This window comes from Poeciliopsis prolifica, unplaced genomic scaffold, assembly GCF_027474105.1.
Source record: "Poeciliopsis prolifica strain line A6 unplaced genomic scaffold, Auburn_PproV2 SCAFFOLD031, whole genome shotgun sequence".
Classification (NCBI taxonomy): domain Eukaryota; kingdom Metazoa; phylum Chordata; class Actinopteri; order Cyprinodontiformes; family Poeciliidae; genus Poeciliopsis; species Poeciliopsis prolifica.
This window is the reverse complement of record NW_026562406.1, coordinates 812,954-827,140: the sequence shown is the minus strand read 5'-3', so window position 1 is coordinate 827,140 and position 14,187 is coordinate 812,954. Positions and strand designations below refer to the sequence as shown.

Below are 14,187 nucleotides of genomic sequence, written 5' to 3'. Positions count from 1 at the left end.
AAAAGAAAAAGACACCAATGTAGTTCAAGCAGCTTCCTAGTCAATACCAGCAGTACATCCTCCTCTAGGTAACTGTCAGAACCTATTTAGTACCAGAAGTACATCCGGAGGAGGATTTAAAAATGTGTTGTTACACCCCAGACTCCAGTCGTTTCTGTCTCCCATGCAAAAGGGGTTTCAAACGCGGCGCTCACTTGGCTGCGGCCAGTGTGAGAAAGCCGACATCACAATAGACCCTCAGCGAGAGCGGTTGTTGTAGCGATCACAAGGACGCCGACTGAGGAAATGTCCAGGCAGGTCTGCCCGGAAAATTCAGTAATTCATTTTGCTCCGGAAAGGAAACAGGCTTTCTACACAAGGTCATCTCTGCACAAACATCTACTCCTAACACATCCCCTCCTAAAGTCACGGCCATTATGTGTTTGCAGAGCACCCCCCTCCACACACACACACACTTACACTCACTTTGAAGGGCATGCGTAGTTTAACTACTGTAATAAATGGCTTTTGAAGCAGTTTAACACGCTGTTTTAACAACAGCGTTCCCCTCCTTATGCCTCAGACAGCAGTAGCTGGTGGTGGTTTCAGAGCAATCTCTCACAAAACTATTCTCAGTCATCTTTACTGCCAACTCAAAGGGTGATCCACAAGGTTACGTATTTGGAACAATTTTATGAGTGCTTACAAACATAGTCTCTTCTTGACAAGAGGTTGTTGTTTCTGCACAGATTTTACTCATGAATTTGTTTTGGATCTATGTTGCCAACATTCAATCTCAAACCCAAAACTTGACATCAGTTCCAAACGGTGGCGAGAGAAATTTGATGTTTTCAGATCTAAGAAATCTTGACGGTGTTATTAATATTACATTAAGAGCATCCCAACAACAGGCTTGTTGGCATACTAAAGTCAAATGAGATGCTAATCACATTTAATTTAAAATTTGCCTAATTTTGTTTAGCAATATACATGAACTCAAAAAGAAATGGATTGAACAGATTTTTTTTCTCTCTCATGTCTGCGTCCCATCTCCTACAGTGACGTAGTAAACTACTTAGTGAACACGAAGAGTGCGTACACCATGGAGGAGCTTTGCAGTCTGTAATCCATAGTCAATCAGTGTTTCAACAGATTTGCAAAGGATGTCTGAACTCTGCAGGTGAATGATGAGGTTCTGGTGACTGGCAGAGAAAGTAAATGCAGTAACACACACGTATGCTACATGATCGCCTTAGCTTGCAGATAAAAGCTGCACTAGTTAAGCTAATTTTGCTAGTTCAGTAGTAAGTACTACAGTAAATATCACTGATATTCATGTTAGTATTACAAAGAGGAGGGTAGAGTACTCTAAATTTGTAGTTGAGTAGCAAGTTGTAATGTACTTACAGGAACGAGCTCGTTCTAAGCTTGTGTCATAGTGACTCCATAGTAACTGTAATGACCGTTAGTTACAGATATCTACCAAGATGGCTGTCAGCTACAAAGCTCCTGGAAGTGTAGCCACATGAGAACCATGTGTAGAATATACACACCTGCTCATCTCATTTTAGTCCTTGCATTCTAACAAAGATTAAAGAGAATACATCGTTGCTTCCTGGTGTTTCAGATTTGCATTACCTCGACCAGAAATGCTTTCTTTCTATTTTAGATAACAGGCTCATCTGCCTTCAATGGATCTGCTGTAAATCAGACAAAACATACATACAGGATAAAGCCAATATAATGTTCACAGATATAATCCCCCTTAGAGGCTTAATGAATTGAACCACTCCTTAACACCATGGTGGACCCGCTGTAACTAGACAGCCCTCCGTTTGCGTGACCTCAAAGCATTGGGCAAAAAGCTGGAGGGTGGTAAAGATGGCTGTGATAACCGTGACATGTCTGGCCAAATACCCCACAGTGTGCAGCTTAAAATCCTTTCAAGCTCTGCAATCGAAACGTAATAAATACAGTCTAATGACGTTACATAAGACTTAACAGCTGTGTGTTTGAGCCGTACAGAGCGGGGATAACGGAGGAGCGGGTTTTGCTTTGGACCGTCACTGAACTCCGTTATTTGGTTTTTCAAGAATTTAATTTAAACCTATTCCAATGAGTCAAGTGTAGATTGCAACCTCTGATACAAAAATACATATATGTGAGCATAATTCAGCAGTAAGCAAATTTTAAAAAGATATTTTTTTTTCTTTTGTTTACCTTACTGACACCCAGACTTAAAAATAGATGCAGAGGAATATACAAACCCCACTGGAAACAAAGTGGGTCCGAACTCTCAAGCCTTGCTTCTGAGAACAATTAGTCACCATGAAGTACTTTTCCTTCCTGCAGCATGTGAACAAGAGACCCATTCAGAACAGTAACAAGAGTTCTTTAGGGCCCTCATGACAAAGCAAAGCAAATATTTAACTACTAATTGCTCAAAACTAGCAGACAACCTCTTAAAAACTCAAACTAAATAAATTAGACAAAAGTCGCACCAAAATAAAACTAAACTTTAATGAAAAACCCAAAACTATCATAACCCTGATCTACGCTTCTGCTGACTCATGCTGGAGGACAACAGAGTCTAGAGCTGCAGTGTAATATCTGCTCACTGATTTAACACAGACCACAGGGGGAAAATATCAATTTTGTTCGACTAATGGCATCAATTTCAGACACCAGTTCCCAAGAGTAACAACCCAATGGAGCAAAAAGGTCGATGGATCGAGCCCAGCTGGAACCAGAATAGCAGCATCTATGTTCTCCCCACCCGGCCCAGTTCACCAATAGAAAAACCAGAACGCTGCCCAAACTCGTGAAAGCACAGAGACGAGTGCGGCGCAAACTCCTCGCTCCCCGCTGTGGACATATTGACCGTCCCATGCAGAGGACAGCCGGCTGATGGACGGAAATTTGATCACAAGTCCCTATGAATAAACAAGGTCTGATTTATGCAGCTCAGAAAAGGCCTGAAAATGAAATTTAAGCCTTCAGAACTCACAGGAGAGAAGAAATGTCCAGTGAAGGACATTGTCTCTGTCTGAAAAGTATAACACTTTCATGTAATGACCTGCAGTAGGCTCGGTAAGAGCAGCGGCTTTATGGGTCCGGAAAATGGATTCTCATCTGGATTGTAGCAGCGGGCAAAATCATGTCGGAGACACAGAAAACACGAAGCAATGTGCTCAAAATATTACATTTCAGCCTAAATGCAAAACACTTTGGAGGAAATAACAACACAGCACATCATTCTGAAACCACTTCAGTGGTGGTAACATCATATGTAGGGATGCTTTTCTTCAGAAAAGCTGATGAAAGTTTATATATGGAAATATGGATGTCTTCAAACTATAACTTTGGCTTTTAAGAAACATATGATTATAAAAAAAATGTTTATCAAAATTTTAATCTGTATTCATTTGTCTTATGCCGTGAAAAAGAAAAAAAAAACATCTCAGGAATAATCCACAGATACAAAGTTGTTCTGATCAGGATATTCTGCATATAGTATGTTGGAGTGTTTTCACACCCGGTGGACTTGGTTTGAATGAGGATAAAATTTGCAACATTTGTTACATTTTCAGTTAATGCAGCTCTCTTTCACACTCTATTGTGTTCAATGAAACAAACCCTTTAAAAAAAAAAAGCTGTTCCACTCCTCTCCTCTGGTGGCGCTGCTCCAAGAATCGTTGAAGGAAACGACACAAAAACCTCTCAAGAAGGCATGAGCGCAACTTCCTTCTCCACAAAATGTAAACAAAAATGGAGTAGCGTCAGATTTTAGCAGTTATAGGATTTCTCTTCTGCCTTTGACAAAAAAACCACAAGTAATTTCTCCTGGTAGCATTAGACTCTCTCGTTTGCTTTGGTTGTGTTTACCCAGAATGCCTTGCATGGTAGTCCACTTCCTGCTTTTAGAGCAGTCTCTGGTGAACTTGGCGTTCACATTTGCACCAGAGTTCACTTCAACTGAACAAAAGTTTGCTTGTTTGGATGAAAAAAAGCAAACTTCCCAAAACAAACTGAAGTTGGATTAAAACGGTTGGTGTGAATGCACCCTTGGCTTTTACACGTAAACGCTGTAAAAGCTAATTTTGCTTCGTCCTGTACCCAGGCCATCTAACATGCCAAATCCAGACACAAGTTGTGTGTCTTCAGGCAAAGTGTAACAGTGTTGCACCCTGTGGCTTACGTAAACCATCGGCTGAACTTCAAGGCCCTCTGCTCCAGAGTCCTGTCGAGGTCCACATGGCTCAGATTCACTGTGAGAAAACCTAAAATTATCACCAGCCGTTGAGCGGTAAGGTCAGAACTGAGCAGCAGCCCAGCTCTGCGCAGCTACTAATCAGGGGACATTGAAATCATAAATAGGAATCAACCTTACTGAACTCACTTTCTGAATTTATCATTTGCACTCAATGCGGTGCATTGCGTCAACCATTTTGTTTAAATTAAAATCGACAGACGACATCGCTGTTTTGACGAGAGCCAAGACGTGGAAAAAAATTGGCGACCTCTTGGTTCACTGAAATATTCATGTGAATGTCTAAGAGGGATTAAATATTAGTGAATGAAGCTCTCCTGATGTGCTTCAATGTGATTGACTTTGTCATAATCTGCCTGGAAACAAGAGAATATAACGCTGTGTTTCATTTACCAGAGCAACAGGCCAGGACTGGATTAATAAAAATATTTCAGATTCACTTTGCTTAACAGAATATAAGACTCCACAAAATCTGTGCAAAAGTTTCTGGATGTTACATGAGTTAAGTCAAGAGTTCACTTGTTGATAGAGATCCGATGTTGACATTGGAAATCGGTCCAATATCAGCCAAAAAAAAATTAGTATCTGATTATATTAGCCAGCAGCTAAAATCTCAGACCCATTGGTTATTAATATATGCGTCAGTTATTCTCCAACCTGTTGTTGTTGACTATTGTCCTCTGAGTAACATCACCTAATCAAACCCTTTCTAATATTTCACACTACAGAGCATCTTCAGAGGCTTCTTCAGGTTCAGTACAGTACAGACCGCTGCAGACCTTTCCTGCCAACAGCCATCGCCATCTTCAATAAGTCTGTAGAGAATCTAAATAATGAGTTACAACAACATTTAATCTCCCTTTGGGATTAATTCAAGTATTTTTGAATTTGAATCTGTAATAAGAGTATTTATGTTTTGTGCTGATATCATATCGGCTCAATATGGGTTATCGGCCAATACTCAAAGCTGTAATCAGTTTATTTGTTTCCATTAAGCAAATGGAGATGCAGATACTGGCCACATTGCTATTTACTGGAGCTAAATACAAGCAAATGTTAGAGACTGTGGGAGGCTTGCAACCGGGGTAGAGGTTCAGATAAAATGTGAGCTAAATAGACATACACACCACACTTTTCAGATTTTTGTTTATAAACAAAGTGGGAGAATCAGTCACATAAAATCACAACAGAAGACATTTAACTTTGTGCTCATGATAAAATGTCAAAAGGTTTATAAAATAAAAATAATAATAATAATAAGTGAGCATATCTGGCAGAATAAGTGTCTGTATTCATCACCAACCAAAAATAAAAAACTCTTAGCATCACACAAACAAACTCAACAGGTCAGGCTCCCTATAATGGAGGTGAACACATAAAGCACTTAACATTTCATTAACCACCCCGCAAGCAGCTGAGACATTCCATAAACACTTGGCCTGCAGCACAGAGGGCCCTTTGAGCAAGGAGGCCGAGGGAGGGGAGCCCAGCCTGCAGGTCCAGAGGGCCGAGGCTGAGCACGAGGGATGGGAGCCCCGCAGCCCTCCAAAAACATGCCGCACATTTGTTTTCCCCTCCAGATCATCTACGGAGAGTCGTATGTTTACGCTGCGTGTGTGAACGGTGTGACATGAACAGCAGCGTTCAGAATTAACAGTTCCGACGAGCGTTTCTGTTGTGCTTTCTGATCGACAAGGGGAACACAAAGACTATTCATGCCTTCCACTGCCAGAGCAGCTGGGGAGGCCTGGTCTGGTGAACTGATGAGCTGCCAGCTTCTGAGCGCTGAAAAGGAGAACAGGTGCTTTACTTTCACACAAACAGAGTTGCCCTGTAGGACTTCCTCTTGTACGCCCACGTTTACTTTAGGAAAGGGAGAGGCTGAATTCTTTGGCTGCCCAACCTGACCCCCCGCCCCGACCACTAGAGCTCAGACGTTCACATCCAGGTAACAACGACAGGTCTGTCTGGGCTTCCACGAGGGACATCAAATATCCACGAGTCTGCAGTTAACTGGGTTTGATGGCGCGATTCCTGCTGAGGCAGCAGATTGAGCGAGCCTCCGGTCTGAAGCAGACAGACAGCATCCCAGACAGATGCATTTACAGGCCAAACCTGACCGAGGTGCTGCCTGATAAATGCATCTGAAAAGACAAATTTGTGTTTTTATTTGATTTTTTTTTTTGAGGGGTGATTATCAGTAATCTAATGGGAAGTTTATTATCCCATTTTGTCTGACTGTGTTTTACGCAATATATTAAAGCTGCAGTAAGTAACTTTTATGAAAAGTTTATATATTTTTAAATATTTGTTGAAACCGTCACCATGTTGCAGAAGTATGGTACGAAAGAGATGATCTGTAAAAAAAAAAAAAAAAAAAAAAAAAAAAACAAGCTCCTCTGCCTTCTCCCAGTGACAGCTAGAAACAACCAATCAGTCAGGGGGCGGGTCTTAGGGCTGTCAATCATCCTTCATTAGCTAGCAGAGCCTTTTGTGAATGCTCAGGCTAGTTGGCACAGCCACTGATGACATCGGATAAACTATTTCCTGTCACAGTAAGTCTTTTCTACATCATTGACATATTGACCAGCAAGGACATTAGTTTAATTGACAGCATTAAGACCTGCCTCTTGGCTCTGATTGGTTGCTTTTGATCAGGAGCAGTGCATTTCTTGAGACGGGAACAGGAGCTCAGAGAGGGTCTGGAGGAGTTTGATCTTTTCACATCTCGTCTGTCTTATGTTATTGTGTAACAACATGGTGATAGTTTTAACAAATATGTAAAAAAAATAAACAAAATAAAAAAATAACACACATTTTCTATTAAAATTATATACATACAGCTTTCACCCTGTGAAAGCCAAGACCTTTCCTCAAACGCAGCAGAACGCCTTAAGAGCCACAGGCATGGCTGTGTCATGATGATAATTAATTATGGCAAAAATAACCCATCAGAGGGTTGGCCTCTTTAAAAGTCCACAGCTAATCGGCAGCTACGTTCACAGCTGGAGTTGGCAATTGGCCTAGATAACCAGAAACCAGGAGACGACGCTCATTTCTACCGCTCTCAGGGTGAAAGTCTGCTGAAATGTGTCGGTTCTACAAGCGAGCCATTTTGGGAAGACAACAGGAAAATAAAGTCAAGAGACACCAGGACAAGCATTGCCTTGTCTGCGGCAACAAGGAGACAGCAAACAGTAAAAAAAAAATTAAAAAAAAACAATCACACATTTTTGCTGAAGACAGAAACAGCCCCCATACCAGATGCGCAGTGAATCATCTGCACTTCAGGAAGCCATGTCACTTCTGTCTTGTGCAGTGAGGATTATCAAGAGCAAAAACCCTCATCTAGTCATCTATGTTTACTATTATCATCAATTTAAGGGGGCAGTATTATGCATTTTCTGGGCACATAGTGCCAATTTATAGCACTATCAAGTAACTATGATAACTTCAAATTAGAGCTCTGTCTCTTTAAAAACATCTGTTCTTTTCTGAAACCACATCTTCAGGAAGTCATCGCCACATGGCTCCTCTGTTAAAGGATTTCTCAAACATGCATGAACAAATCAAAGCAACACTCCAGGTGTGTTTTTGATGAGGGAATAACTTTATAGCAACATGATGTTAATCTCAAAAAAGTTTATTTCAAATCATTCTCTTCCTTCAGACTGAATGAAGGTGAGAGTATTCCACAAGTGCACCTCACATTTTCTATTTTTGTTTCATTACAACAAAACATGAACGCATTTTGCTGTAATTTTAATGACAGACCAACATTAACCAGGATATTTTTTGGAAAGTGGAAGAAAAACAATACATGGTTTTTAATGTTTGTTTCTCCAACATAAAATAAAATAGAATAAAATGTAAAAAAAAATCGGAAAATTGTTTGGATTCAGTCATTCTGAGTCAATACTTCGACCTCGATTAGACTGAATGGAGACTGCAAACTTGATCTTTTCCCATGCTGGAGGTGTGGACTTTTACTAGGCCGTTTTAACACACGACTATGCTCTGGCTCCATGTGAAGGTTTGCTTTCTTCCAGGAAGATGAACGCCTGCTCCAACCTCAATTCTTTTGCAGTTTAGCAGCATGTTTTCTTCCAGCACCGCACTATTTATCTCCATCTTCCCATCAACTCTGACCAGCTGTCATGTGCATCCACACGCCCATATTTTGCTTTATGGAGGGACTGTCCAGTGCTGGTTTTCCACCACACATCCAGTTTTAGATGAGGAGCAGAAACATAAATATTGTCTCATGTGCTTTCGAGTTCTCTAAAGTCTAGATTTGTAGAGAGTTTGACTAGACGGATGTGATTTCAGCAGAACCTCCTACCTGAGTCCAGCCAGCTGCTTTTGTTTTTTTTCTTTCATATTTGTGTGTTTTGGAACATTTCAAGCAAAATCCGTCACAATAAACAATACGTGAACTAATCGTATGATGAATTAAAATAAGCACAGTAATTTCCATTTGGACAGCAATCGTCAAAGAGATTGCTGAAGAGCCGCCATTTTGAGAAACGCTGCAAACATTTGACACCCAGTACGAAATAGTTAGCCTGCACTTCCTGCCACTTTTGCTTGTTTTCCCTGTCGCAGCTGAATGACTATTATGTTTTGAAATAGAATTTTTAATTGTTGTTCCACTCGCTTGGTTTTATTTTGAATACTTAAAATGTCTTCCGGTTTCAGTGTTGCATGTTCTTTAGAAATTACATTTTGTTTGATCTCGCAGTGGGTGTACATTATTATGCCATTTTTATTATTATATTAGTTGAGAATGACAATATTGTCATTTATCGCAACAATTCCTCCGACATTTGATCGTCCAGCAAAATGTGTTATTGTGACTGGATATTCGCAGCTCATTTCACTGTTTGCAACAGTCCAATATATAAAAAAGCATGCTTTCAGCACTGAGAGCTTTTATTTTGCATCGTTCAACAATGAAATCAACTCATTCAAATGCTGCTTACAAAGCCAAAAACAAAGAGCAATTTCTCAAAAAAAAAAAAAAAAAAAAAAAAAAGACCTAACCTCCAGCCTGAATCCTAATCCAGTAGTGTGTCGTTACAAAATCACAAAGTAAATCCCGACTTCTGGTAATCCACAGAGCAAGGTCCACATGCGACAGCTGTGCCATTATGTCACAAACCCGGAACAAAAGCTGCAACCCCGGGCTCCGAGACAGGGCGACTCAGTGTGTGTGAGTTGGAAGAGAACGACATCGCAGAAAGTGTGGAAGGAGAGATTTTTTTATTTCTTTTATTTGCACAGGGAAGGTCGACTGACTGGTGACAGGATGAGCCACTGCCTGCTGGAACAGCTGTGAGCGTTCAGTCCCACTGCTGACCATAGAAACGGTAGACAAAAGAAAATTATCACAGCCACTCAATGCCAGATGTATTTCACACTCCTCATCGCTATGACAACTGAGACAAGTTTGCTTTGTAGACCAATCAAGTTAATTTTATGCAAACTTTCCTCCTCCTTCTACAGTACATGAAATGAAATATCAGCTCAACGATCTCAACACAGTCATGCAAGCATCACGCCAGTTTACACATCATGCTGATTATGTCACTGAATATCTACCCTGTCGGTCACATGTTCTGAGTCAAGAAGCTTTAGGCTGACCAAAAAAACAGCAACAACAAAAAAACACTGTCCTGCTCATCTGTTTAACCCAATCCTCAGTGGATCTCTTTCACAGTCAAACAGTCACTTACCCATTTCCATCATCTAACAATAAGCGTGACGGTGCCTGGATTACACCCACAGTGGGCAGTGGGTGACTTCAGCCAGTGACAACACATCTTTGTGAAATCCTCACCTTAAAGATGCTAACCAGAGGTGTTTTCTTTCTAATAGTAAAAAAAATAAATAAAAAAGTCCTGAGCATTTGGAGCTTTTGGCTTGATGGATTCGTACATAGAGAGCGAAGCAACCAGAAAACCTGACTAAGTGTGATGGACTTAGGCTAAATGTCTGGCTTAAACAAACTTTCACAAAGGAGGGAAACCTTCCAACAGGACTAAAAAGCCACTTTCCTTATCACAATTAATACGGTTATATTGTTACCGTGCCAATACCAGCGCTTGATGACTGATTCCTCTATTGTGTTCACACATCTCACCAGGAAACGCGGATGGCTGCCGTTTTGATTAGAGGCCACGTGACACACTTCGAGCTCAGCCATCCTCTTTTTTTAAAGCACCGACATGCCTGGGCTCTTTTCCACCCATCCCCTTTAACAAAAGGCCTCCCTAAATTTATCACGCTACACAAACCCCTTTAAGTTAATTACTCTGTGGCGAGGACAACAACGCCGATGTGAGCTGACACGAAAACTCTCCGGGTGGACAGTCTGGGCGACTACGAAGGCCCGGGGCGCCCAGCGCCTCACTGCGTCCCCTTGAATGTGAGGCGGCACTCAAGAGGGCAAAAGGGCAGGTGAGGGGGTGAAAAAGTGAGGGCGATTCAGTTTCGACTGTGAGATTTCAACTGATGCCAAAGCACGTTTCTCATCTCGCGAACATCTTTTTTTATAGGCGATGATAAGACCTCCCAGGAAAGAGTTAATGCAGTCACAAGGAGTAAAAATAAAACTCTCATTAAAAAAAAAAAAAAAAAAGTAAAATGAATTTTAAGCAGACTCGTCCTCCTTCTTTCTTTTCTTTCTTTTTTCTTTTTTTTTTTTAGTAGGCCACATACGATGCAGTAAAACACTTCCCCCTCCCCTTTGGTGGACCCAATCTGAAAACCTCAAGTTTTTTCAGAAACTGTGTCAATGCATATTAATCCCAACTCCAGAGGAAAACACTTTAGGACGGATTTTAACACGTCGGGGCCCAAAAAACGAGGGCAATATTAAAGAGATTGCAGGTGCATTTTACGCAACAGTGACTCACTCTCTGTCAGACGCTGCTGTGTTTAATTTTAATGATTAAAGAGTCTCTTTAATAACGATGTTACCTCGGCGATGGAGGAAGTCGCTCCGACTCCAAAAGACAAGAAAAGAACCACAAGATTATCTTTCGTCTATGTTTCAAAAGAATAACCTTCTCTGATGCCCTATGCTAACGCAAAAGCATAGGGCATCAGAGAAGCTCTATTGGTTGGTGTAGTTCTAAACAAAACATGGCGGAAGTTCTTGTTTTTGATACAGCTCATGACCAGGGAAGAGAAACTTGGAGTTTTTAGTATTTGACCAATCAAATCTCTGATTAAATGAAGAGTCACAAGTGGCTTCACATAGAAGTATCGGCTGATCACTGATCTATCGGTGTACCCCTATTTAATAATTCAATCAAAATCATCATCAGCAGGCCAGACTATGAGGAATACCAGAATCGATATAGGGCAGGTGAGGCCTCATTGATGCTTTTCTGAGAACTAAAAGAGTCAGAGAATGTGTGTGTGTTCTGCAGCGACCTACCCAGATCTCCTTGAACACTGTTGTCATGGGAGGTCCTGCTGGATGTGGTGGAGTCCCCATCACTGGGCCACATGTGGCCCCTCTTCCGGACACCGCCGATGGAGGGGACGCCCTGCTGCTTCAGACATTTCTGGGACAGAGGGGTGGGCGGGCTGCCACTGTCGATGGACAGCTGGGAGTGTTGGGAGGGAGAGCGACTCTTCTCCCTGAACATAGGGTAGGTGGTCGGGCTGGGAGACACTTGGCTGGACTGGCCGGAGGAGAAGTCCTCCTCGCTGGAGGTCAGGTTCTCGTTGGAGCTGCAGTCGGGTGTGTAGCCGCCCCCGACATCGTCGAAGCTCCCGGGAGAGTAGGAGCGTCTTGGCCAGGTGAGGTGAGGATCCTCGTCCATGCTGCGGTCCCTGATGTGGATCATCCGAGTGTCCCCTTCACCCATTATTCCTCCGACGTACACGCTGGTGTACGGCTGGCACTCCACCGGCTGTCTGTCCGACCTCCCCTCGCCGGACCTGATCGCCCCGCCTTTCAGGAAGTGTGGGCTGACCTCCGGGTCATCGGGCGACCCATTGAAGCTGTAGCTCCCTTCAGTGGACCTGCCTCTCTGAACAGGCTTGGCAATGTCCCCCGCAGCAGCAGACAGGTTCCCTGGCAGGGAATGTAGGGACCTCTTCCGCTCCATCTGCATGGCCTGACTGCCCAGGGTGCTGATCTTATCCGAGACCTCCTTGTCATTCACCCTGACCAGGCCTCGATCGTGATGGAACTCCATGTTCACATAGAAGGGCTTCTCCTGGCTCCCCATCACAGACAACCCTCTGCTGTCTCCGGCTGTGTGAGAGTTGGCTCTCCTGATGCGCTCAAAGTTGGACCTCAAGGCCGCCACAGACCCCGTGCCAACTAGAAAGTCAGAGGGCTCGGAGTCATGACGAATAGGTGACATCCTTTCTTTCGGTTTCGCCAGACACAAACCATCCACCACCTCCTCTGGATGTCCTGTGTTCTTCTGAGTCTTGCAGGAGCCTGTCTGCTTCTGCTTATCTGTCGGTGCCTCTTCAGTGTAGGAACTCCTGTTTTCTGACCCACCGCTGGGCAGATCTCTGTCATTCATTGGTGACATCTTTTTAAAACCCCATCTCTGTCCATCATAGGATTTTCTCTCTTTAGCCAGAAGAGTCTGAAGGTAGATCATCCGAAAACGCTCCTTGTTGACTTCTTTCTCCAAGTGACGGATGGAGGACTTGCATTTGTCCAGCTCCTGTTCAATATGCCCCAGCGAGCCAAGGTCCATTTTAGGCGGATCAGACTCGGGGAACTGGGCTCTCCATGCCTCCACAAACCCCAAAGGTTCCACCATTGTGAAGACTCGTCTATAACCGCTTCAATCTACCAATAACAGAGAGATACACCGATCGACAGCTTCTACTGGGCCAGAGTGTTTACAACTCACAGCTTCCATAGTTTAGCAGCACGTTGAGACAAAGATAAAAGTCATGCAGAAATCACGAGTGCGATCTTACTACCGCCAAGTCCAGCACATGTGAGTTTCTTCCAGTTTTCCAGTTGGATCCCGAGAGGAGGCAGTGCGGTCTCCGGAGATCTAGTGTCTGCCTCTGGGTCTGTTGTCAGACTGACTCGCAGCTCTCTGCTGTTTGGTAGCAGCTCAAAGAGGAGGGGCCACTGGACGCAGTTCAGATTTATGCCTCAAATACATAAATGACGAGCTTTAATCGCTATGGGCTGTTTTCTAACTGTGACCAGTTAGAGCCAAGAAGGGGAAAACACCTTCGGAACATGTCAAGTCAAAATAGTCAATATGACTCGGCTTGCGTTAAACAGGAGAAACACTTGAGGTGAAAAGTGGCTTCGAATGGCCACAGTCCAGGTCAGGTGGGTAGAAAAAGAGAAAAGCCAACCTTTCACGTTCCTCAAACTAAATATGTCTCTGGGTCGTTCTAATATTTTCCTCTTTTCCGGAAGCTCCATACATGAGAGTTTAGTCGCAGCAGCTGTGCACTTTCAGTGCTCTGAAAACTGCGCTTAATCCCCGCTACAGTTTACATCTGCGGCTGTCTTGTGAACACACCGCCACCTTGCGGTTCAGTCGGAGTAGGCTGCTGCGTTCAAATGCAACCCCAGCATCTCAGTTTTCACGCTCGAAATGGTTTGCACACACGTTTATGTAGCTATACACGACGCTTAAAATGATGTACGTTTAGGCATCCAGTTTGGCACTCGAATAAAGGGATATTTCGTTGCTCGGTGAATCTGAAAAACCTTTCATTTGGTCTCGTGAGGTGAGCTCCAGAAAGTTATCAATGGAGTGGACAAATGGGGTATTCTTCTTTGGGGAAGCACAACATATTGATGTTTAGTGTAAAATTTCAACACTAAAATACATTCGAAATGTTCTATTTCCTTGCCTTGCTAAATATTTTGTAAACAAATAAATAATAATTACAAGAAATGTTTTTAAATACAATTTTCTTATGGTATT

At 42.7% G+C, this 14,187-nt stretch overlaps 1 protein-coding gene across 2 annotated transcripts in view; it reads right to left on the bottom strand.

Moving 5' to 3' along the window:
• Positions 1-13,353, bottom strand: part of si:dkey-91m11.5 (PH_BCR_vertebrate and RhoGAP_Bcr domain-containing protein) — a 49,884-nt gene extending 36,531 nt beyond the window's left edge. Inside the window, exon 1 of one of the 2 annotated variants that reach the window (XM_055050505.1) lies at positions 11,694-13,353. In XM_055050505.1, coding sequence (XP_054906480.1) covers positions 11,694-13,047 — 1,354 coding nt within the window. In that variant the 5' untranslated portion in view covers positions 13,048-13,353. Of the gene's footprint in view, positions 1-1,386; positions 1,405-11,693 lie in introns of those variants that run through there. The other variant, XM_055050506.1, reaches the window with a different exon arrangement.
• Between the last annotated feature and the right edge of the window lie 834 nt (positions 13,354-14,187).